Raw genomic sequence first — 25639 nt, 5'->3', positions numbered from 1 at the left:
CGCTGGTTGTGAATAATTTTTCTACTCTATTTACTCTACTCACATCAATAGTATTACTTATTAATGTATACTTTTGTTAAAATAATTTTCTTTCTACGTTTGAAATTTAATTCAAAATACAATTTTTTACTAAACTTAAATTTCCTCTCTGTACAACTCCTGAGTATTGACTGTTTTAAGTGTTAAATACATCATTAATGTTAAATATGAGCCAGCTTAAATAATAAGATTCAAACATAATTTTTTATTGATCTAAAATTCAATTATCTTTTAATTTTATTAATGACCATCCATCCTTCCGCTTTGTTAGATATTTATATGTTAGAAATTTTACAACAAACTAACATATTTTATTGTTTCAGGCAATGTAAAATACTCAGAGCAGGTATATAATGCGTGTATGGACGCATTCGATTGTTTACCACTAGCAGCCTTGGTAAATAATCAGTTTCTGTGCGTTCACGGTGGCCTATCACCACAAATCCATGACTTAGAAGACATCCAAAAGGTAACGCTTTAATATACCAAAAAATTAATTGAATTCCATTTTGCTTACTAAGCATTTAACTTTTTTCAATACTCAACGTTTGCTGTAAAAATAAAAAATTCATATTTTAATCAGTTATAACAAAAAATCAACTCTACGAATAGGCTCATAGATAGTGACAAAAAAATAATTTTTACGAATTTTATTATATTACTTAAATTAATCGCAGTCTCGAGATTTTCTGAATCCAAACGATTTTTTATATTTTTATTGTTAATTTTTTTCATAAGATTTATTTCATTCAAAATTTTTTTTAATTCTCTCAATTAAACAACAAAATTTGAATAATAATAAAATTCAAAGAATTGATTTGAAATATATAAAATAAAATTAGCATCAAGCAATAATTTATCTAAAATAATATTGTTCAATTCATGAGTGACAAATTTTTATAGATCTTATTTGAAAAGGAATACTAATCGACTTGGCTTGAGAAGAAATATGTGAAAAAATATTCATGTGCATAGATAGATAGATAGATAACCAGGTTTTATTTGATCCTAGAGCCTTAGCTCCCTCAGGACCATCTAAATACATTTTTTTTAGTGATTCGGACGTATACATAATTTTAAATATTTAGAATAATTTTGCATACTGTAAATCAAAAAAGAAAAGTAATGATAAACGATTAATTTTACAGTATCGATGTGATATATAAATTTATATAAATAAAATAAAGATGTAGCAGTTTAGAGCATGAGAGAGAACTTTTCATAGTAAAATATCATGTATTAATGCATAATAGACCGTTGATCATTGCAATCCTCAGCTCCATTTCATTCTGTGAGTGTATAGTGTACAGGGCGGACGTTGTTTTTTCTCGTCCTGATTATTTGTATTTTTTGCCTATTTTTTGCTTGTTGCACGGCTTTGGGCTGTTTAATATTAAAGTGTAGATTATTGTGCGTATTTTGAGGCATTAATCTCTACTGTTGGAGATGTAGTTTTTTTATTTCCGAGAAAAATAGTTATTATGTTTTTGATTTGAGGTTGCGTTTTTGTTGAGCACATTTTCTCTGGCTCGCTCGCTTGTAACTGTAACCTGCTGCCATCTAGCGTTGTCAGTTACAATGGCTGTGTGGTTTGCGATCTGCTGTCGCAGTTTTACCGATGAGTCAGTTACTGTCCAAACTAAAGCTGATTGTAGACATTATTACCATGATTCATGTGTCAAAGTGCGTCTTAGTTTGCCAAACAAATCGCACGCAGCTGGGAGGGTTGCAAATACATGTCCAGTCTGTATTCCGGATTCTTCAGAAATACTAAAACAGATACATGCACGACTCGACAGCGTTGGTAAAATTAATGAGATGAGTAAAAAGCTGGAAAAAATTGATGCTATCAAGATCAATGAGATAAGTAAAAAGCTGGAAAAAATCGATGCTAACAAGATCAATGAGATAAGCAGTAAGCTTGACAAAATAGATCAGATTGGTGACATCAGTGTGAAGGTAGATAGTATGATGAGCAAAGTAGATGGGTTTAAAAAGTCTATTGCGTCGGTAGAGGGGAAGATGGATAAGTTGAGCCTTGATTATAACTTGCTGAAGACTACTGTTAAAGAGCTTGGAGAGCGTGTGGCTATCGTTGAAAAGGTACAGCCTGGTGTTCCTGCTGACCTCGCTGAATATATAAAGTGTGCTCGCAGAAGGTCTGTGATGGTAGTCTGGAGTTGAGAACGCTCCAACTTGAATCTCAACTTTTGGCAGATGAGATAACAGTTACCGGAATTCCTGAGGAACGGGGTGAGAAACTTACGGAGAAGGTTATGTTATTTTCCACTACTCTTGGAGTTCAGGTTACTGAAAATAATATTGTTAAATTGGAGCGACTTGGTAGAGCTGGTGCTGCAAATCGAAATGTACGAGTCAAGTTTGCCAATCAGAGATATGTCGATGATATCATGAGGAGTGTAAAGAGTAATCCTGTGAAGCTAGGTGCCATAATGCCTGCAGTGCAGGATCCAAATGTTCCGATTTACGTTCATAGGCGACATTCTCCTTCTCTTTATAAGCTTCGTTCTGACGTACGTAAGGCCTATCCCAATATCCAGGCTAAGAATGTTTGGATTTCGTATGCGTCTGTCAATGTTCGATACACAGATGACAAAGCTCCGGTGAAACTGTTGCCTTCAACGGGAGTAGGTCCTTTGCGAGGTCTACTTGATTAACAGCGAGTGGTTCCCTCTATTCATCATCATCATCATCATCTAGGAGTGTGTCTAATATTGTTGTTGACACGTTGCGACCTCCGACAAATAAGAACTGTTTAAAAGTGTGTCATATAAATGCTCAATCACTAAGAAATGAGCGTCATTTTGAACTATTTAAAGAATATTTCCGAGTTAATAAGTATGATGTTATTGCTGTGTCTGAAACGTGGTTAAATCACTTGGTGTCTGATGAAATGATGTCCTTGCCATCATTTGTACTTCATCGTCATGATCGTCGTCTGCGGAGCGGTGGTGGAGTTGCTCTCTATGTTAGAGATGATCTAGTGTCTAAGTTTGTACTGTCGTCTGCAAATTTGGAAGATAAGCATCCAGAGTATCTGTTTATTGAAGTTTGCGGGTCGTCTAAAGAGCAAATCATAATTGGAGTTGCTTACAAGCCCCCTAATACTGGTCATCTCGACGATTTAGAGGAGGATCTTGAAACTTTGGTTGCAACCTACAGAAACATGATTATTATAGGTGACTTCAACTCTGATTTGAGCTGCAGTAATTTTTACGGTGATCAGCTACGTAGACTATGTATTGGTTTTAATTTGCATATTGTTCCCTATCAAGTGACGCATCACCTGGAAAATTCTGATACCTGGATCGATGTCTGTATCGTCAATAATGCAGCAATGGTCCTGTCTTCTGAGCAGCCTGCCCAGCCGTTCTTGTCTGATCATGATTTGATATCTGTTACATATAACTATAAGGTAGAGCAGCAGAGATTGAGAAGTTTCACGTATCGGAGCTGGCACAGTATTGACGGTGATATGTTGGCACGGCTGTTTGATGGAGTCAACATTGAAGATATGGAATCACAAATGACTGTGGATGATATGAATACCTGGTTTCATCAGCAACTTCGTCGGATTACTGACATTGCTGCTCCTGAAAGAACGATACATCCTCGTCGTCCCCCGGCGCCATGGTTTACTAGTTACATCAGGGATCTTCAAGCTCGTCGTGACAAGCTGTACAGGATCTTGAGGAGAACTGGCTATGCCTATAAGGAGTATGCCAGTGTGCGGCGTTTGGTGAAGCAGCGGATAAGTGAAGCTAAAAAGTGTTACTTTGACAATCAGTTAAGTTCGGCAAAAAATACGCAAGCGATGTGGAATGATCTGCGTAGACTTGGCTTGGTAAGGCGGAAGGGTACATAGTCTATTGTTGAAGTGGATTTGAATGAGCTAAATGACTACTTTGTGCAGTCGTCTGGCTACTCTGATCTTAATATTGATGTATCTGACATTGTGTCCCGTTGCACTGGCGATGATAATGTATACTTTAATTTCTCAGCACTTGATGATGTTACTGTTAAGAAGGCAATAATGCGACTTACTTCCAACTCTGTAGGTCCGGATAATTTCCCAATTAAGGCGTATAAATGCTTAATATCGTTTGTGTTGCCATTTGTTACATTGCTTTTTAATAATTCGTTAAATTCTGGCGTCTTTCCTAATGAGTGGAAGTTGTCGCGTATTGTCCCAATACCGAAGAGAGCAAATGCTGAGATATGTGCTGATTACCGACCTATATCGCTGACGAGTAATTTGTCGAAAGCACTTGAAAGATGCGTACATGATCAGATTATTAAGTATGTTACTGAGAACAATTTCATAGATGAGTACCAGATAGCTTTTAGGGAGGGCCTGAATACACAGAATGCTGTAATAAAACTGTGTGATGATATTCGCTTGGCAATAAATGCATCTAAAGTCACTGTAGCTGTTTTCTTTGACCTAAGTAAGGCTTTTGATTCTGTAAATCACAAAAGACTATTACACAAGTTGTTATTGATGAATTTCTCTACTGATGCCATTACGTGGATTAGGTCTTATTTGACTCAAAGAAAGCAGCAGGTGTTTGCTAATGAGTGCGCATCCTCTTGGAAGAATGTATTAAATGGTGTGCCACAAGGCAGTGTGCTTGGCCCTTTATTGTTCTCGCTTTATATTTCGGATCTCTCCCAACAGCTGAGCTGTCGATATTTGCTTTATGCTGATGATTTAGTCATATACTTGCCTTGCTATCCAGAACAGATAAATGAATGTGTTGCTGCCCTGAATGCGGAAATAGTTAAAATTTTAGAATGGTGCAATATCAATTACCTTAAGTTAAATGCACCGAAGACAAAAGCTGTGATTTTTGGTAGTAGAGTTAAAGTTAACTTAATAATTGTAAGTATGCTGATTGTATTCGCGTAAATGATTGCATTATTCACTATGATACGACAATTAAGTATCTTGGCGTGTTAATTGATAGCACTCTCACCTGGGAAAATCAGGTTATGAGTGTTTGTAATATGGCAATGCGGGTTCTGGCACAGTTGAAGATTAATAATGAAATCTTCAACGAAAAACTGCGTATAAAGCTTGTCACCACGTTAATATTCCCAGTGTTTGATTATTGTTGTGCAGCTTACTGCAATATTACTAATGACTCGCAAATGCGATTACAGCGCAAAATGAATTGCTGTGTTCGCTATATCTATAAAATTGCGAGGGCTGAACACATTACTCCGTACTTTAAGAGGCTGGGTTGGTTAAAGCTGAGTGACAGAAGAAACTACTTTATAGCATGCCTCTTTTACAAAGAAATATATTTAAATTATCGTCAGCTATTTAAATGTCACTTAGAATTTTTGCCTGTTGCGTTGCGTAGAGGCGATGTAAGTAGGGATGCACGATTCCAAAAAAAAAATCGATCTCGAGAATCGCGACAAATTTTATCGAAAGAATCGATTCTCGATAAAATCGAGTGTGGAAGAATCGACCCATTGATGATCGATCGTTTTAATGAAGGCGTAATTTTCAAATTTAAAGAATTCCATATCATTATAATGAACTAATTTAAAAATTAATATGGCTTATACTAATGCATTTTCAATTATTAAAATAGACGTTTCTTCTAGATTGAATATAATATTTTATTGCACTTAATAACAGTGAATTATAATTTTTTTACTAAATGCTTTCTAATATTTAAATGAGTTAATTAATTATTAATTAAATTGATTTAATTAAATATTAATACTACTATTAAATATTAATCAAATAAAAAGTATTATTAGTTAAATGTATATTTATTTTAATAAAAAAATAAATATTTTTTTCTAGTTTAAAAAAGAATAATAAAATTATTAAAAGAAAGTAAAGTTAAGTTTTTCTTATGAGAAATGCCATTCCGTTGTTGGTAGGGATTTAAGGAACAATATTTTCTCTAAATGGTCAGCACTTAATCGATTTCTTATAGCACTTCCAATATGACTAGCAACAGAAAAAAGTCTTTCCCACGGGACAGAACTTGCAGGAATCGTGAGGTGTTCTAAGGCTATCGATGATAAAAGTGGTGCAGATTTTTTTTTCTCGGTCCAAAACTTAATTACGTTTTCATCTTCTTGAGGAGAACTGTCGATAAATTTTTTAAATTCTAATTCATCCAGATTAGTTGTAGAAGTAGTCCGATTTTTTTATTTTGCCGCGATGTGTTGCTGATAATAACTTTTTAATTCTTGAGAACCGTAAGATGGCGGATTTTTTTTTTCAGTAGGTTTTAGTGGATTAGTTGGTGTATTTTCTTGATGAATCGGAGTTTTTTTTTGTATTAAATCAATGACTTTTTTTCTGGCTTGATATGCTGCATCATCATTAGGAAATATCGAATTTTTGTAACGAGGATCAAGTATCCCAGCAACAGAGATTAGCGAGTGAGACTCCAAACCTTTAAATCGAAGTCTCATTCGTTCAATTAAATAACTTCTTGCAGTTTTTATCGATTCTGATCTACATTCGACTTTTTTTACTTCATTTATTATATAATAATAACAAAATATATCATCACTAATTGTGACATACTTTTCCCCACTCAAGTTTTTAGTCACAATTTCAGCTGGACGCAAGATGTTTACTAATTCGATTAAAGAGAGAATTTCTTGACCAGTTAGACAAGGTGGCGTATGATCTAACTTAATTAATAATGGAACCAGGTAATCAATAATATGAAGGAAACGATCTAGCATGTAAAAAGTAGAATTCCATCTAGTTGGCACATCCTGAATAAGTCGCAAAGTTTGCTCCGCATCGGTTTGAATTTTTTTCAGTTCAGCAGCTGCTGTGGGGTTTTTAAAGAAAGTTACTATTTTTTTAATTTTATTTACTATTTCAGTAATTTCTTGAGACTTATCTATTAATTCCTGCATAACAAGGCTTAGTGAATGAGCAAAACATCTCACACTTTTAGCAGAGCCAAATAAGTCGTTCACCGCTTTTACCATGTTACTTCCATTATCAGTAACTACTGCTATTACTTTTTTTAAGTCAATTTTCCATACTTCAAGCATAGATTTTAATGCTTTCACTATATTTTCTGCTGTATGTCTTTCTTGTAGTTCTTTAACACCTAGTACTGCTGCTAATAATTTACCCTCAAAGTGATAATGTGCTGTGCATCCCAAGAAACTTCCCGAGTTATGGGTATCAGTCCAAACATCAGCGGTTAAATAAAAGCATTCTATTTCGCTCAACTTTCCTTGAAAAAGTAATTTCAAAGCTTCACCTTTGTGTTCAATTAAGGTTGTTATTTTGTTTCTTCCAGAGATCTCGTAATAAGGACACACAACCTGTAACAGCTTCTGTAGTCCTGGCTTATCAGTAGCAGACAGTGGTAAATCATCCTTAACGATCATATATATTAGCGCATTTGAAATTTTTTCACTTTTAGGACCACCTGTAACACCAATTTTTGAATGTTTTAATAGATAAATTTATAAATACCAACTTAAATGCTATAAAACTATTTTTAAGTAAATACTCACTCTTACATGAATTTATTTCATCGTTAATTGTGTTGATACGTAGTTGAGTTAGTTTCTTTTCTGTGGATTGAACTTTCATCTAAACAAATTAAAAAATATATCGATTTAATTGAATTCTAAAAAAAAGTTGAAGCTAATAATTTAAGTATAATCACTGGTCGTACTGCATTATCAATGACCGAAGGAGTAGAGGGTTTGTACACATTCCCATGAACTCTTTTCAAATGATTTGTCAGGTTGGTGGTACATCCTGGAGCGGAAATAATTTTTAAACATAACTTGCAGGTTCCACTTTTTATTTTTAATGAAAAAATTCCAAGCATCTGACTTTACAGGTCTCTTTCTTTTCATTCTAGAGAAATTAAAAAATAAATTAATAATTTTTTTATTTATAAAAACTAAAATATTTAAAGTTATTTATTATTAAAGATATATTCATATAAAATCATATAATGTATTCATATGATATCAAGTTAAATATACTTGTTTTAAACAAAACTTACCCAGTATCTTTTTTTGATGCGGTAGAAACTGTAGCTTCATTTGGATTCATCTGAACATCTGAAATAATGAATGATTAATCAAAACTGCGTGCGAAATAAAAGTTCACTTAAACTAAAAAATGTTCACAGGTCAAAAAAAATGTCATTTTGTCTTAGATAATTACAGAAATTGATTACTTACTCCCACTATTACTAGGAGCAGATTTTTCTGAAGAAGTGTCATTTTTAGCTTTTGACAGGTCATGGTTAACTTCAATAATATCAAAAGGATCTTCACTGACGTCATTTGTTGTTTCACGGTCAATCGATTTACTAAAATTATAAAAAAATAATTAATATAATTAAAGTCACAATAAAGTTAGAGTAATTTAATTAAAAATTTACAAGTCAAGGCCATTTTCGCTGATATCCATTAAATTAATTCCTTCATCCGGAGATGGAATCAGTCTCTCTATAATCCGATTCATTAAAAACAATCGAGCTTGATCGTTCTTACTATAAAAATCAAAATAAAAATATTAATATCATTCACAATATAATAATAATCATTGTTATTTTACCTGGTTATTCTCAGATAAGTTTGCAAGTCTATCCCTTCAACACAGTAGCTCGGTACCCGGTTGATGGAAAAATAAACTTTAAATTCTCGTTGGGAAGCCGGTGCTGAGAAAAAAGCATAAATAAATATTGTAATCAATATTTCAAAATTCATATAAAGACAAAAATCGAAATAAAAATAATAAAAACATGCAGGTGCACGTAGTTATAAATTTATAAAAATATTTTGATTATATATATATGTATATATTAACCGATATCATTAACCGACACTGGATAATTTTTTTGTATGAATTTGAATTTTATAAAGTATAAAAATACTTACGTGCTAAATAACACTTCATTTTAATTAATATTAATCAAACAATACAAAATTACTACTGAAAACTGAACATTTATTGACAAAAAACAAAAGACAACTTTGAATATCTATAGTAGCGCCAGTGATCTGTACAATCGTCCCAGAAAAAGAATTACACCAGGTACACTCGTTTTCATAAATGCTGGAGCCCCTAAATATAGTATAATATAGGTAATTGATTATAATAAAATTATAATAAAATAAAAGAAGCGCGCAACCATTACTTATTGTTGCTCTTTCGTACTAATATAAACATTAACTATCTCTATTGTTTATTGTTTTATCATTTTTATCAGTGACAATTGCTGCTGCTACGCTTAATAACGAAATTAGTATTATCTTGGCTTCTTGTAAGTACATATTTATATTTACTTGGTAAAAATAATTATGAATGAGAAATCATTAGACAACTGACAATTTTTTTATTTTTTTTTGGTGAATGAATTTTTATCATCTAATTAAAAAAAAATTTCATCTATAGTTTTTTAGAATTCCCGCATGTTCAATTTTATTATAAATATTTACTGACTGCAAATAAAATTCTAAAATTTGTCACCTGTCTGCCGATTTCAGAAACATAAGTAATTTTCATTAAAGAAATGGCAATGACAATTGCTTATATATTTATAGATAATTCTGGTAGTCGACGATATGTATTTTATTTCCAAATAGATGATCAACCTGCATATCGAGTAGAAAATCTAGATTTTCAAACCTACTTGAAAATTAAACGTATGTACGAAAAATAAATTTAAATTTTTTGCCATTATTAATTTTCTTTATGTTATAGATGATAATAATGAAGCCTTTGCATTCATCATAAGATTAATTGAGCTTCGAAAATATCCACTTTATTCTGAAGAATTTACCAGGGTCTATAAAAGCATCGACTGCATTGACTTTGAGCTGATTAATTAATTAGTAACTTAATGAGTTGTACTTGTAATAAAAACAATTATTATAAGTTAATGAATAAAATTAATTAATTATCGAATAATATAATTATTAACTTTTTCTAATACGATTATAAAAATTTTCAATGACACAGAATTTATTAGTTATTTCACCATATTTGTATTTTATTTATATAGTGAATGAGTTTTAAAAAATTATACTTGTTGATTTAAATAATTTCTACATGTGGAATTTTTTCTCATTTTAACTGCTACAATTTATTTGTTATAATATTTAAAAAAAAATTATATGTCTTAATTTTAGAATCAAATTTTTAAATTACTTAAAAAATACTTTCTTTGAAAATTCCCTTTTTTGTCGCTTTTGATGGGATCCTATTGGAAATTTTAAACAGGGGTTGAGCTTTGTATAACACAAGTATTATTTATAAGCATGATTAACATGTTATTACTGTTAATTACTATATTTATTTTGATTTTATTTTTATGTATCTAAAACTCTGTACATCATACACTAATTATAAATGTATATTTGATGATGGTTCTGAGGGAGCCTAGGCTCCAGAATCCAATAAAATTATTATCTATCTATCTATCTGTTTAAACTCTGAATTTGCTCAATGACACGCTGAAAGAATGAAACCAAATATAACACTTTCTTCGCAACTCATTTATAATTTATTGTTCATAATTTACAATGCAATACTGTATTTTTAGCAACATTTAATTTAATTTGTTCTTTAACTTTGTTACACGCCCAATAATAGAATCGTTTAATTGCTTGATTTATTTTTAAAAGCTGAAACAACTTCGGCGTAATACAAATGAAAAGATAGTTTTGCAAATAAAGATTTAAAAAATATATAACGATAGAATAAATAGTGATGGGACAAACAAATCATTCAATTAAAAAAATAAGTGACTGATGTATGTAAGTCTAATAATTTTTTGTGCAATGTGAAAATTTAGTTTCCTGTCTGACTTACATTATTTACGCATGGAATTTCTAACAAATTCAAGAATAAGTAACTCCGTTTCAATCATCTTTTTGCTTGAGATAACATTTTAGTTAATATTAGATCTGTAAAGTTACACTGAATTATTGTTCTTACTCTGTAATATTAATCAGTCTTATGTGTTTGACATGTTATTCATTGTGTAAAAATTATTAATACTAATTTGTAATATTTATGGCTTATCTTAATTTTAATTTTATCTTTTTGCAGTTGGACAGGTTCAGAGAACCACCAGCTTATGGACCGATGTGTGACTTACTTTGGTCAGATCCACTCGAAAACTTTGGTAATGAAAAGCATTCGGAACACTTTATACATAATAGTGTTCGGGGTTGTTCGTTTTTCTACAGGTAATTTTATTATCTAATAATTATTAAAACATAATCAGCTGTTTTTTATTGTTAAAAAAAAATGATTTTCCTTCTATTTTTTTCCACTTTATAGAAAAAGTTATTTTCTTTGTAAATAAAAATATATATTTAATTTAGCAAAAAAGTAACAAAAAAATTAAATATTACAAAGTATATTATTAAACAATTTTTTTATCATTTGCAATAATGAACGAAAATTTAAATATTGAATGTTTTTCATGAGTTAGATAATTATTTAATTTTTTTTGAGAGGTTGGTAATAGCCTAGTCGGCTCGGTGCCCGCTTTTCAAAAGAGTGGGGCCCGAGTTCGATCCCGGCACGCACCAATATTTTTCAGTAATTATATTTAAAAATATGTGCGTTACATTGCCAGCCTCTGGAAGTGGCAGAGGTAACTGGGCGGCACACGTCTGACTTGGGCGATCACCCATTTTAAGCAACAACTTGAATGGGTGACCACTCTAGTCGGCGTTGGCTAGCGCGAGGGATCTCTGCACACTAGGAGAAGGGCCTAATGCTCCAGTGGTCGATAAAGAAGAGTTTCTTATCAATCACTGTAGACTTAACAGGCGAGACCATCTTTTTCTCGCTTTGCTCTCACAGAGTTCAACGGAACTATCTCTGTCGCACTCCCAACAGCAGAGCAATTGCAGTTTCGATTGGTTTCACGCAACGAATGAAATTTTTGAAAAAAAAGCTTTGTGGTGAAATAGTTTATTAAATTATCTAATATCTCTAAAAGCGTTTTTTCAAAATTTTCATTCGTTTCGCTAAGCCGATTGAAACTGCAATCACTGGTCTCGGCTGTTAACCCAACTCCGACTGTACTAACATGGGTTTTCTGTGTGGTTTTCCCATGTTACTGTTCCAATAGCCGAGTGGTGAGGATCAGGGTGAATACGGTACAGAAGGCACAAGTCGGTCCACAGCCGCAATGATAAAGCAGTAACTAAGCAAACGATAAGGCTTAGGAGTGTAAAGGGGCGTTATCACGCCTATACACTAGAAAATCTGTAACTAACTATTTAATTTTTTTTTTTATTTAATCGGAATAATAATTTTTCAGTCACAAGTGAAAATTATTTTTTTTTTTTTACATGAAAACTCTGAAATTTGTCATTGTTTGTAATTATTAACTTTACATCACTGTAATTCATGAAAGAAGAAATACTTGAATTTTTAATTGCTCATGACCCGGTAATTTTAATATTTTAGAAAGTAATATAATGCATGAAATCATATTTTTATCATAAAGTTTCCATTGTTATAAATTGACAATAATGTAAAAAAAAAAGATAAAATAAGTAAAGTTTCAGTTAATAGTATCATCCTGATGCAATAAAATGAATGTTACTTTTGTCAACAGCTATGCAGCGTGTTGTGATTTTCTGGAAACCAACAGTCTTTTAAGTGTCATAAGGGCGCACGAAGCACAGGATTCTGGTTATCGTATGTATCGTAAAGGCCAGAAGACAGGCTTCCCATCGCTCATAACTATCTTCAGTGCACCCAACTACCTCGATGTCTACAAGAATAAGGTCACTTTTATTTTTATTTATTCCTCATTTCATTATATTTTTATTATAATGATACTCATTAATCACTTTACATTGCCATCTATTTCTGATTTTTTATTATTAACTTTAACTGTGTTGAATAAAAATCCAGTTAAAGCCTGAAGATTAACGTAAAAAATTAATTTTTTTTCATTTATTCGTGAATGTAATTTGATTTTATATATTCAAGAATAATTAATTAATCAGAAAATGTTAATGTTTGCTTCTATCTTAGAGATATTTAAATTAATTAACTAATAAGGTACTAACTTCTATTTATTCATCGTACAACGAACTTCAAAATTATCATATATATTTTACTATGAGATAAAATCTTTAAATTTTGAAATGAACAATTTAAAAATAAAAAGTTGGAATAACAAATTCATAAATAGCTTTTTTATTTTTTCTTCACAAAATTTTCTTTTTTTACAATTAACAATAATCATAAATTTGTGATTTTTAAAGAATAATAAGTCAGATTACAATCATTAGGAATCATTGTAAGTGATTAATGATAACAATAAAAAAAGACAATTTCAATTAGGTAAAAAACTATAAAACGAAATATATATAAATCAAAAATTGCATTACTAAATAACTTTTAATTTTCAGGGGGCCGTGCTCAAGTACCAGGATGGCGTACTGAATGTTAGACAATTCAATTGCTCACCACATCCATACTGGCTGCCAAATTTTATGGATGTGTTTACCTGGTCCCTGCCATTCGTTGGTGAAAAAGGTAATATGAAGTTTTCAATAGCTATTTAGAAAATATAATCTCCGCAGATATATCACCACTGTGTAATATATCGATACTGCTATTCTAATACGTCGTATCCCATCAAATTTGACAAAGTGACTTTTTTGAAAAATAGAATTATAACAATATCATGCAAGTCGTAATAAAAATTTAAAAGTCAAATAGTTTAATAACTATTTTTAAATAAACATTTTTATTCGTCAAATTCCATTTAATCAATGTTAAAAATAAATCGTTCTTACCTTTGCTGTAAAATTTACTAAGAGTATGGGATACGAAGTAGTAGGATGACAGTATCGATATGTGATTTATGGCTTCTTACTCCAAGATTAAAAAATAAAAATTCCAGGAGTAGTCCGATATAATTCCAGTTGCGAAAAATTGTCTTTAAATTAAAAACATATATATTACTATTGGTTCCAGATGAGCTCAACTTTTTTTTTTTTAATTCTATAAATTAAATTTTCCACACCATTCCGTAAATCTAGAAATAGAGCAAGCAAATTATTATAATAAATAATATAATATGATTTTACTTTTTGCAGTTACTGATATTCTAGTTAGTGTATTGAACATTTGCACCGATGACGAGCTCATGAGTGACGGAGACGCCTCCCTTGAAGAAGGTAAAACACGTCTTGTCTTACTGATATCTGTTGTTTTTGTTTTAAAAACAAAAAAAAAAAAAAAAAAAAAAAAAACTGAGTGAAAAAAAATCAGAAAAATAAAGACTCAATCATAAAATAGAATTGTTTAAATATACTTAACAAATTTATTTAAGCTAATAACTTTCCCTTATCTATTATAAAATATTCGTATTTTTTTTATTGAAAAATAGTTTTTTCTTTATTATAATACACTGATTATTGTTTTTTTGGTTTTGGCGCAGCTGCAAATTTACACAAGGAAGTTATCAGAAACAAGATAAGGGCGATTGCAAAAATGGCACGAGCATTTTCTGTCCTCAGGTAAATTATTTATTTATTTTTATGAATACTTTTTTTTAAAAAAATATAGTAACAATAATAATATTTTACAGAGAAGAGAGCGAGACTGTCTTGGAGTTGAAAGGACTTACGCCCACGGGTTTCCTTCCTTTGGGAGCACTGTCCGGTGGCAAGATGTCTCTGAAAAACAGTAATATAAAAATTTTTAATAAATAGAACATAATAGATGATTATCTAGACAATTTACCCGGATTACAAATATCATTTATGTATGTGAGCAGACAGGGTAGATATTTGTAATTAAATATTTTACAGCGCTCAAAAGTTACAAAAACCTATCGTTCGACGAAGTCAAGCGTCTGGATGCTATTAACGAGCGGATGCCGCCGCAAAAGGACGCACCACCTATGTCAGTGGATGAGGAAAAGCTTGCCGCTGCGGCTACTGAAGAGAAACAAGAATAATAATCATCTTGCTTGAGGTTAGCTAAATTTATTATCATTTTATCTAAAAATTATTTGTTGACTTGATGCATGTACGAATATTTTTATTTATTTTACTAATTATTTCAAATAATAAATCTCAATTATTTAATAATGAGAAATTTATTCTTTATTCTATTTAATAATGAGAAAATTACAAATTTGAATTTTGGATTGGAATAATTTTCAATTTTTTAATGAAAAATTATTCATTAGTTTTTTATTATTCTGAAATAATTAGCATTTTCTGTAACTATATTTTAAATTGAAATAAATTTATAATTTTAGGTAAAAACTATGAGTTTTAAATTCTGGACTCCTCAAAACATCATCTATGCTGTTAGATTAAGTCAAATCCGATATTACCCAGAATAAACACTGAAAAATAAAAATCTAAAAATGAAACTAAATGGAAATAATATTAGAAAAAGAAAAAAAAATGCGTAAGGAAATATTTAGGATATGTGATACTTAATTACAAAAATTCTGAGGAGTTATTATCATTGATATTTAATTTTTTTTTTAATATATAATTATATTAGGTTACTTTTTATTTTGATTATTATGTCTTCTTGATATTTTTTATGAAAAAATTATGTAAAATTAATGCGTTTCATTTCAATAAAAATGTTTATTTTTTTTTTTTTAACTTGAAATAAAAATTGTTATTCAAGTTGTTGATTACAGATATTATTTATTTTAATATTTTGCATTTTCTATTAAAAATAGGATGGAATATTTTTTTTTGCTTATTAATAATTTTATTTTGCTCAAAAATATCTGTAAAAAACGTTCTTCTGTAAATTGTTCTATTTAATCACAACATTCTGAATAAAAAAAAAATGACCTGAATTAATATGTGTATAAAAATTTAACACCTGCTTTAATTTACTTTATACTGGATAATCTAAGCATCTAAGATATTTGTTGATAAGTATTTTTGAATAAAATTATTGTTTCTATCGCCTTTTAAAGCATAGGAATTGTTAATTCATGATAATAATGAATAATTGAATTAATACCGTATTAATCTTTGAAGAAATCTGTAACGTGATTTTCTATCTGAATTTCATTAATTCTATCATTAATTTATTTCATTACTGATTTCAATATTTAACTAAAACGTACTTGCAATCTGTTAAAATAAAAATCGAATAAAAAAATTTTTTTCTCGTTCATCATTAATTTTTATTGAAAATTTGGTCGAGTCCAACTTTTTATTTCTATTTAAGACAATCGTTCAATAAAATTAAAATTAAATTATAAAAACAAATATGTAACTAAAATTTCAAATATTAACATTTTAGTCATTAATGAAACTAAAGTTTTTTTATCAGTAATAATACTAATAATCATGATAATAATTGTCTGCAGCAAGACAGTCGTGGTGCAGATACACGCTGTTACTCTGTTGAACTCATAGGAAAAGTCTTGTTCCTCTCAGATAAAAAATCCTGTCGCTTCCATGAAAAAAGTCTTGATACTACAGCAGAATTTTGTCCGGTTGCTTTCAAAGGATGGCATCCTCTTGGAGCTACTGTATACTTTTTTCCTTGTAGATTCCTCCATAGATTTGAACGGAAACTGAAATATTTGACTAAGTAGATTTTTTATTTTTATAGAGGGTGTTAAAAGTTTTTATTCGATTTTTCTATGGAGACAATGTCGAGTTTAGAGAATTTAAAGTACCTTAACTGCTTTGTCACTAATACAAAACCATCCCTGTATTCATTTAATTTTTTTTTTATTTTAATCTACGGAGAAGACCGAGGTTTCAAGTGTTTTTACTATGACATGTGTCTTGTGATCTCTACTTCAAATAATTACTTTTTTATCATAGAAAAGTTTTCAATTCCCAATCATTTTAGCTTTCAGGATAATATATGTCTACAATAGTATATAGGTCATAAATTAGTGTTATGTCATTATGACCCAAATTTTACTTTTTGTATTTGAGTATTTTAGTTTATTTTTTTATTAATTACTTAAAAATTAATAGAAACAATTATTGTTATTAGTGCGGCGATTATTATTTAATTATTGTATTTATTTAGTTAATAATTTTATATTATTGTTACTGAAGGTATGATTAAAATTAAGAAATTAAGCGTGTGAGAAATTATTACGAAGCCGAGCGAATTAATTGTAAAAGAAATTAAAAGACTGGGAAAATTATTCTAAGTTCCGAACAAGATTTAGTATGGGAAAGCGATGAATGGATATAAAATGAAAGAAATGACGATTATTATTTTGTAAGAAATAATTTAGGTAAGCGAAGATTTTATAAGTCCCGAGGACAATTTAGTATGGAAAATCAACGAATGGATATATAATGAAAGAAATTGCGATTAAAATAATAAAGAATTGAGTTTCGAAAATAAAAACTTAGAATTTGGCGAAACGAATGGATAGAAAATGAAGGAAATTACGACTAAAATAATAAATAATTATTTTCGAATGCTAGTTCGAGGGCACCGGACAGGTGTCTAAAACGACCCTTCCGGTTCGTTACAAGAGAGTTGGGGGAAAAATGATAAACGCCAAAATTTGGCTCGATCAAGCAAGCAATTCTTTCTCGGGAGAATTACTCGGGCGAATACTCTTCACCAAGTAATTCCAGAGGATGATACTCTACCTGGAGTCTGACCAAGGCCCAGGTAAGTATCATGAACCGACCGGATGAAAGTGCTTCTCCCCGTGCCGAAGCCTTCAGCAGAGGTACGGTAGGTGATCATAAGCCGTGTAGGTGGGGGCGAAGAGGACACTCTCCATTCGCTCTCGGGGTAGAGGTTTAGGCCCAGGGGTGACGGCTAGTCTCCTGGGGAAGCGGGGAACCAGCTCTTGAAGTTTAGTTCACGATTTTGAACCGCGAATATGTGTGAAAAGAGTGTTCTAATATATTGTTTATATTGTTTAATTTGTTTATATTGTTATTAACATGATCAGGCCAATAAAGAGGTTTTCTTTTTTTCTTTGATTTATTTAAAATAAAGTGTTTTGTTTATATTTTGTTATTGATAATGTAATCCCCGTTTATGACCCTGGACTCCGGCGAGCAAATTTCGAGCCGGGGACAAATTAGTTATAGATATTTTTATAATTTTTGAAAACGTGGACGTTACATCATACACAGTAAAAAATTTTTAAAGTAGATGATTTTCAATTAATTTACTCTTTCCAAAGTAAAATTCAGTCCGAGAAGGATTTGATTTATATTATTATAAAAAAACTCCGTGGATTGTATTTTTCATTTTTTCTTATTGAATAAATTAAAAAAATAGTTGTTATTCAAATATAAATTATAAGATAAGTATTGGGAGATTTTTAAAACTAAAATTAATATAATCTTTTTGAAATTTTGTAAAATATTGTTTTTTTTTTAACTGACAGAAGTTTTTCTTCTTTTGAAAATTTTTTTTCATTTAAATACTTTTGTAAGTTTTGTGTTAGTTTTTGTTAGTTGTTTATAAAATTTGAATTTCTTTTCGAAATTTAAATGCTTGTAATAATTTGAATTTTCTTCATACCGAAAAAAAACATTTTTTCAAAAATTTGAATGTTTTTTATACTGGCGAAAAACTGAAATCTGCTGGTTTCCTTTTTATATTTTTTAATCTAAGTTTAAAAATTCATTATAGACATTTTTATCTAATTTCAACTTAAACATAAAATTGTATTTATATGAGTAACTTGGCAGTTATAATTTAAAAAATCAATAAATTTATTCTCAAATTTACAAATAATAAAAAAAATTAATTATATATTTATTAATTTTAATTAAAAAAAAATTTTAAGTACCTGCTATTTGTAGCATTTAGTGTGTCCAATTAATAAAGTACCTATGTTGAAGAATATATTTATTATTATTATTTATTTCAGCCTTGAGGGACTAGAAATAGGACTGAGTACATATAACCTTACATAAACTTAATTCTATTAAATTACATTTACTTATTTTACTTATTTCAATTATTTTGACTTAATACAATGTGTAGAATTCTTTCTGTTACTTCTCTATATAATTATATATTTCCATGATACATTTTCGCACTTTAACGGTTTTGTCTATCTTATTTTATATTTTATAACTTTTTGGTATTTACACTGCCTATCTTTATTTTATCACACATCCACAGATTCGGTAGAATCTGGCGCCAAGTTCCGTTCAAATCCGTTGTAAACGGAGCGCCAGACTACCGAGTGTGTTTACCGTAAGCAGAACGATATTTTCAGGTTGCAAAATTTTATTCATTCTACAGACCTTTTTTTTCTTCAATGATACTCTATAATAATACGTTATATATTATATTATCAATATTAATTAATAATGGTCTTTGAAAATAATAAATTCTATTTAAAATTAATTAAATTCACTGGTACAAACTATAGCGACCCAGATTTTTAGATCCTGACTTTTTTCTTATGGAGAAAGTGACATGCCACAGACTAAATAATTCGAGAATCCATGGTAATCCTTCTATAGATAAGAAACTACAGTTAGAAAAAGATATTTCACAGCTTGCACCTACACTCGCCAGGGTACGCTGGAATTATTTCTACATAAACTGTAGCTTCAAGAGGATAGTTTGTTATGAAAAATGCAGCCAACGCGAGATTTAAGTTGGTACGAATTGTCAATTTGTATTATAATTACAAAAAATACTAAAATCCGAACAAAAACAGTTTCACTGTAAAAAATCGCGCCAAGTCCACGTTCATAAGACTTTGAAGAAAAAAAATTTTTTTTTCTTTACAAAAAGATATAAAATCAAAATATTAAAAAATTCAAGTAACCGATATGATTGTATATAATTTTCGGAAATTAAAAAACATTTTGTTGTAAATTTAAAAATTAAAGAAATAATTTTGGAACGTACTTGGTGTGCGTCATTGTGTATGTCAAATTTTTTTTCAGTCTTAGTAGATAGATTTTACGAATTTCATAAAAAGTAAAATATTTTAATTAATTTCCAAACAAAAATTTAATTTTAAAATTGCAGCTCAAATAACGAATTTAATAAATTAAAAAAAAATGCTCTTACAGACAATTCAAATACACGCCATTATCACTTTGAGAAATTGAGCTAATCGATATTTTCATGAAGATATCGATTTTTAAAGTTTTTAACTGTCGGATGTCGGCTGAATTCGCACTCATTTTTATTAAAAAAAATAAATCAACTCTAATAAATTAATAAATAAAATTTTTTAATTATAAATTTTAATTGAATGATAATGCCTTTTTATTTCCTTTATATATATAAATAATTAAACTGATTTGTAACTCTATAAGGAATCCGATTATAGATTGATAGAAATAATAATTAATATAAGTTAAATAATCAAACTCAAACATTAATTCAACATCCAATAATAAAATTGAGATGAAATGTATAGGAAGCCAATTTAATTCTAGTACATTATAATTTGCATTATATTATGTGATTATATTTTTTATTATAGGTTTTAAAATGGTCTTTATTTAAAAAGAATCCTTTCCCGCGCTGAAACCAAGTATTTTAATACTCCCGGGCGAAAGAACTACAGTAAGTAAAGTTTTCAATAAATAAAAATAACATCCAATAGATGGAAGCATAACAGCAGCAAGTCTTGAAAATGCACTCGGTTGGTGTCAACTTGTTCATCAAGTTGTCAGCAAAAACTGCTTCTGAAACTTTTTCACATCAAGTTGACGACAAGTTTCTCAAGAAATTGGGCGACAAATTGCGGCAGTAGATTGGTCTTTTTTTCTCAGAAACTTGTAGCCAAGTTGATGCCAACAGTTACAAATTCGTAACTTGACCGCAAGTTGTTGCTAAGTTGATGGCAACTATATAGAGTTTTCAATAAATAAAAATAACATCCGCTAGATGGAAGCATAACAGAGTTGGTTTGTTAGTGGCTAGTAGAGGCGTGAGCGAGCTCGCAGTGCTGCTTATATATTATACGCGAACGTGCACTGAAGAGATTAGATTATCTCCGCACTCTGGTTCTTACTGATTTAATTATTAGTCTATTATTTATAATGACGAACTGCAATAAACGTGGCCCACCGGACAACTACCCTAAATTGTCAAAGCGCTTCAAATCAGCCGATGGATCTATTGTTACGGTAAATTAATTTACAAAATTGACAAATTTCTGCTAACCTCAATTTGATTGTTATCAACTGTTATGAAATTTAATTTATTTTATTTTTCATGGCATTAATTTATTTAGTCGACGATGAAGCGTAATTCAAAACTGAGAGCTCTGGTCGAAGAGGAGCAGCGTAGGATCCGGGAACTTTACCGCTCTACAGCTAAGTCGCCAGAAATGAGTGATCCGATTAGACCATGCGAACCAACCCTCGACGAGATGCCGTTATCTCGCTGCACCGTAGATCTAAATAATAAAATGCTAGGTTGTAAGTATGTTTGATTCATATATTTTATAAACTAATTATTAGTATTATTATGATAATTAACATTTTTTCTCAGCTCTTCATCTAGTGTCGCATTCCATTAGTGAAAAAAAAAGGGGATCATTGATTACAATTTATTTTTATGGACCAAGGACACCTTCAAGTCCACTGACATCAATAAATTGCCTAAAAATCCGCATTTTTTAATTTTTTTATTTATGTGTATAAAAGACTAATAAAAAATATAATAATCCAAAACTTAATTAGTTTTAAATAAAATGAAATCCACTCTTATAATTTAGATAAAAAATATGAAAGTATATCATGTAAGCAAACTATTCGTAATTTGCGCGTGCAAATTTAAATTCTAAAAAATATAAATAATGATAAAATACATTTCATACTAAACTCCACTGTAATGCGATCTGTAGACATTTACTAAACTTGGATTTAAATTCTTATGTTACAACATTATCTATATGATATAATAAACATATGGAAAGTATCTGAACAATTAATACTGGAGTACGGTTGTGCTATACTGCCGTGCTTAGGAGGAGGGCGGTAGCTTCACTTACTGCTTTTCCATATATCTAATGTTAAATTTGACGCCGACATCGTACGGATACTATAATTTAATTCTTTTCTCCCGAATACAATCAAGTTTTTAATTAATCCATAAATTTTCAGTTGTAATAATAAAATAGCACACGAATCAATGATTTTTTATTAAGAGTAGAGTCTTTAACTACTCAGCTGACCAAAATTTTACATTTCACCGAGGTGGCACCTTGCCGCCGACATGCTACGGATACTATAATTTACTTCTTTTCTCCCGAATACGATCAAGTGTATAATTAATCAATAAATTTTCAGTTTTAATAATAAAATAGCCGACAAATCGATAATTTTTTATTAAGAGTAGAGTCATTAACTACTCAGCTGACCGAAACTTTACATTTCACCGAGGTGGCACCTTGCCGCCGACATCCTACGGATACTATAATTCAATTCTTTTCTCTCGAATACAATTAAGTTTTCAATCAATTATGACCCAGATTTTACTTTTTGTAATTGAGTATTTTAGTTTATTCGTTGTTAATTACTTAAAAATTAATAGAAACAATTATTGTTATTAGTGCGGCGATTATTATTTAATTATTGTATTTATTTAGCTAATAATTTTATGTTATTGTTACCGAAGGTATGATTAAATTAAGAAAATAAGCGTGTGAGAAATTATTACGAAGCCGAGCGAATTAATTGTAAAAGAAATTAAAAGACTGGGAAAATTATTCTAAGTTCCGAACAAGATTTAGTATGGGAAAGTGATGAATGGATATAAAATGAAAGAAATGACGATTATTATTTTGTAAGAAATAAATTAGGTAAGCGAAAATTTTATAAGTCCCGAAGACAATTTAGTATGGAAAAATCAACGAATGGATATATAATGAAGGAAATTGCGATTAAAATAATAAAGAATTGTGAATTTGACGAAACGAATGGATAGAGAATGAAGAAAATTGCGATTAAAATAATAAAGACTTGAGTTTCGAAAATAAAAACTTAGAATTTGGCGAGACGAATGGATGGAAAATGAAGGAAATTACGATTAAAATAATAAATAATTATTTTTTGAATGCTAGTACGAGAACACCGGATAGGTGTCTAAAACGACTCTTCCTTTTCGTTACAAAGAGAGTTAGGCAAAAATGATAAACGCCAAAATTTGGCTCGATAAAGCAAGCAGTTCTTTCTCGGGAGAATTACTCGGGCGAATACTCTTCACTAAGTAATTCCAGAGGATGATACTCTACCTGACGTCTGACCAAGGCTCAGGTAAGTATCATGAACCGACCGGATGAAAGTGCTTCTCCCCGTGCCAAAGCCTTCAGCTGAGGTACGGTAGGTGATCATAAGCCGTGTAGGTGGGGGCGAAGAGGACACTCTCCATTCGCTCTCGGGGTAGAGGTTTAGGCCCAGGGGTGACGGCTAGTCTCCTGGGGAAGCGGGGAATCAGCTTTGAAGTTTAGTTCGCGATTTTGACGCTCACGGTGAGTGAGAGTATGTGTGAGAAGAGTGTTCTAACATATTGTTTATATTGTTTAATTTGTTTATATTGTTTATATCGTTTATTAACATGATCAGGCCAATAAAGAGGTTTTTTTCTTTTTTTCTTTGATTTATTTAAAATAAAGTGTTTTTTTTTATTATTTTGTTATTGATAATGTAATCCCCGTTTATGACCCTGGACTCCGGCGAGCAAATTTCGAGCCGGGGACAATTAAATAAATTATTTTATTTTTATAATTTTTTGGAAAACGTGGACGTTACAGATGGCGCTCGAACAGGGACAGGATTAATTTTTGGTAACGGGCCACGTAGTGTAGTTAAAGATGACTTATCGTAAATTCATATTATTGTAAATCTTTTGGAACTTGGGGAACGAGAAAAAAAAAATCGTTCCAAAACGCGATTAGCCGGGATGTGAATGTGTTGTCGAAAAGAAGTCGTTCAACCGGATGAAGGATGAAACTAGAACCTTGAATCTCTGATGTAAACCAGTACCGAAATCTAAGTGTCCGCAGTGTTCTGAGCAATTCAAAGATGAGACCATGCCCTGGAGGTAGGAGTCACCGTCATCAAGAATTACCAGTCACTGAAATAGCCACGAAGTTGAGGAACTCGTTGAAATCAGAACTTGTAAAAGTCCTGTGTGCCACTATGTGGGCAGGCACCTGAAAAAGTCCTGTGTGCCACTATGTGGGCAGGCACCTGTAAAAGTCCTGTGTGCCACTATGTGGGCAGGCACCTGAAAAAGTCCTGTGTGCCATTACGTGGGCAGGCACCTGAAGTTGAATCCGAAGCCGAGTATGAGCAGAACTTGAACCACGACGCATCACCGTAGAATGACCGTGAGGAAGATCCATCCGAGGTCCCGATTGTGAACCAGACTCAGCGATGAGGACACCGAAAGAAGATCCGCGTAAAACCGAGTAAAGACCCCAAGTTTCAAAAGATACCAAATTTAAATTCGAGAGTCTGTTTAGTTACATAGTTTACTAGTACCGAGCCTGTTTATTGACCTGAAAACGTGAAAAGAAAATTATTTTTGTTTGTAAGCTGAATGACATGGCGTGCGAAAGCCATTTATAGCGTTTTTGTCGTTTTCACCACCATGGAGATGTCAAAGACCAACAAGATGTTTACTGAACTTCAGAAAGGGAGAAGAATGGACCAAAGAAAAGTGGCAAACCAAGTTCACCACTTTCTTTCCGAAAGAGGGGTATGACCCAGATTTTACTTTGTAATTGAGTATTTTAGTTTATTCGTTGTTAATTACTTAAAAATTAATAGAAACAATTATTGTTATTAGTGCGGCGATTATTATTTAATTATTGTATTTATTTAGCTAATAATTTTATGTTATTGTTACCGAAGGTATGATTAAATTAAGAAAATAAGCGTGTGAGAAATTATTACGAAGCCGAGCGAATTAATTGTAAAAGAAATTAAAAGACTGGGAAAAATTATTCTAAGTTCCGAACAAGATTTAGTATGGGAAAGTGATGAATGGATATAAAATGAAAGAAATGACGATTATTATTTTGTAAGAAATAAATTAGGTAAGCGAAAATTTTATAAGTCCCGAAGACAATTTAGTATGGAAAAATCAACGAATGGATATATAATGAAGGAAATTGCGATTAAAATAATAAAGAATTGTGAATTTGACGAAACGAATGGATAGAGAATGAAGAAAATTGCGATTAAAATAATAAAGACTTGAGTTTCGAAAATAAAAACTTAGAATTTGGCGAGACGAATGGATGGAAAATGAAGGAAATTACGATTAAAATAATAAATAATTATTTTTGAATGCTAGTACGAGAACACCGGATAGGTGTCTAAAACGACTCTTCCTTTTCGTTACAAGAGAGTTAGGCAAAAAATGATAAACGCCAAAATTTGGCTCGATAAAGCAAGCAGTTCTTTCTCGGGAGAATTACTCGGGCGAATACTCTTCACCAAGTAATTCCAGAGGATGATACTCTACCTGGAGTCTGACCAAGGCTCAGGTAAGTATCATGAACCGACCGGATGAAAGTGCTTCTCCCCGTGCCAAAGCCTTCAGCTGAGGTACGGTAGGTGATCATAAGCCGTGTAGGTGGGGGCGAAGAGG

General features: G+C 30.9%; 2 protein-coding genes and 1 long non-coding RNA gene across 6 annotated transcripts in view; all 3 read left to right on the top strand.

Annotated features, from left to right (window-relative positions):
- LOC123262425 (serine/threonine-protein phosphatase 2B catalytic subunit alpha isoform-like) overlaps positions 1–15474 on the top strand; it is a 30608-nt gene extending 15134 nt beyond the window's left edge. The window contains exons 6-14 of one of the 3 annotated variants that reach the window (XM_044724627.1): positions 363–508; positions 11141–11280; positions 12669–12840; positions 13474–13600; positions 14167–14247; positions 14532–14589; positions 14661–14758; positions 14884–15049; positions 15339–15474. In XM_044724627.1, the coding sequence (XP_044580562.1) occupies positions 363–508; positions 11141–11280; positions 12669–12840; positions 13474–13600; positions 14167–14247; positions 14532–14589; positions 14661–14758; positions 14884–15032 (971 nt within the window). In that variant the 3' untranslated portion in view covers positions 15033–15049; positions 15339–15474. Of the gene's footprint in view, positions 1–362; positions 509–11140; positions 11281–12668; positions 12841–13473; positions 13601–14166; positions 14248–14504; positions 14590–14660; positions 14759–14883; positions 15050–15338 lie in introns of all 3 variants that reach the window. The other 2 variants (XM_044724626.1, XM_044724628.1) reach the window with 2 other exon arrangements.
- LOC123262539 lies at positions 9230–9964 on the top strand. The gene is made up of 3 exons (XR_006508974.1): positions 9230–9350; positions 9631–9732; positions 9791–9964. It is a non-coding gene; the product is annotated as an uncharacterized LOC123262539 (long non-coding RNA).
- Positions 15475–20973: 5499 nt separating the features above from the next.
- LOC123262507 lies at positions 20974–21711 on the top strand. Of its 2 annotated transcripts, none has more exons than XM_044724756.1 (3): positions 20974–21162; positions 21270–21456; positions 21530–21711. In XM_044724756.1, the coding sequence occupies exons 1-3, from the start codon at positions 21076–21078 to the stop codon at positions 21658–21660; spliced, it is 405 nt and encodes a 134-aa protein (XP_044580691.1). In that variant the 5' UTR covers positions 20974–21075; the 3' UTR covers positions 21661–21711. The 2 variants fall into 2 exon arrangements, with proteins under 2 accessions (XP_044580691.1, XP_044580692.1); XM_044724757.1 differs by having other exon boundaries at positions 21270–21460.
- Positions 21712–25639: the final 3928 nt, after the last annotated feature.

This window comes from Cotesia glomerata, linkage group LG4 (genome assembly GCF_020080835.1).
Source record: "Cotesia glomerata isolate CgM1 linkage group LG4, MPM_Cglom_v2.3, whole genome shotgun sequence".
In the NCBI taxonomy this organism is placed as follows: Eukaryota; Metazoa; Arthropoda; class Insecta; order Hymenoptera; family Braconidae; genus Cotesia; species Cotesia glomerata.
The sequence above is the reverse complement of the archived record's forward strand: the minus strand, read 5'-3'. Positions and strand labels throughout refer to the sequence as shown.

Coding starts and splice junctions, on each gene's coding strand:
- LOC123262507 (XM_044724756.1), top strand. CDS start 21,076: ATGACGAACTGCAATAAACGTGGCCCACCGGACAACTACCCTAAATTG. Junction 21,163..21,269: donor CCGATGGATCTATTGTTACG/GTAAATTAATTT, acceptor TAATTTATTTAG/TCGACGATGAAGCGTAATTC. Junction 21,457..21,529: donor AAATAATAAAATGCTAGGTT/GTAAGTATGTTT, acceptor ATTTTTTCTCAG/CTCTTCATCTAGTGTCGCAT.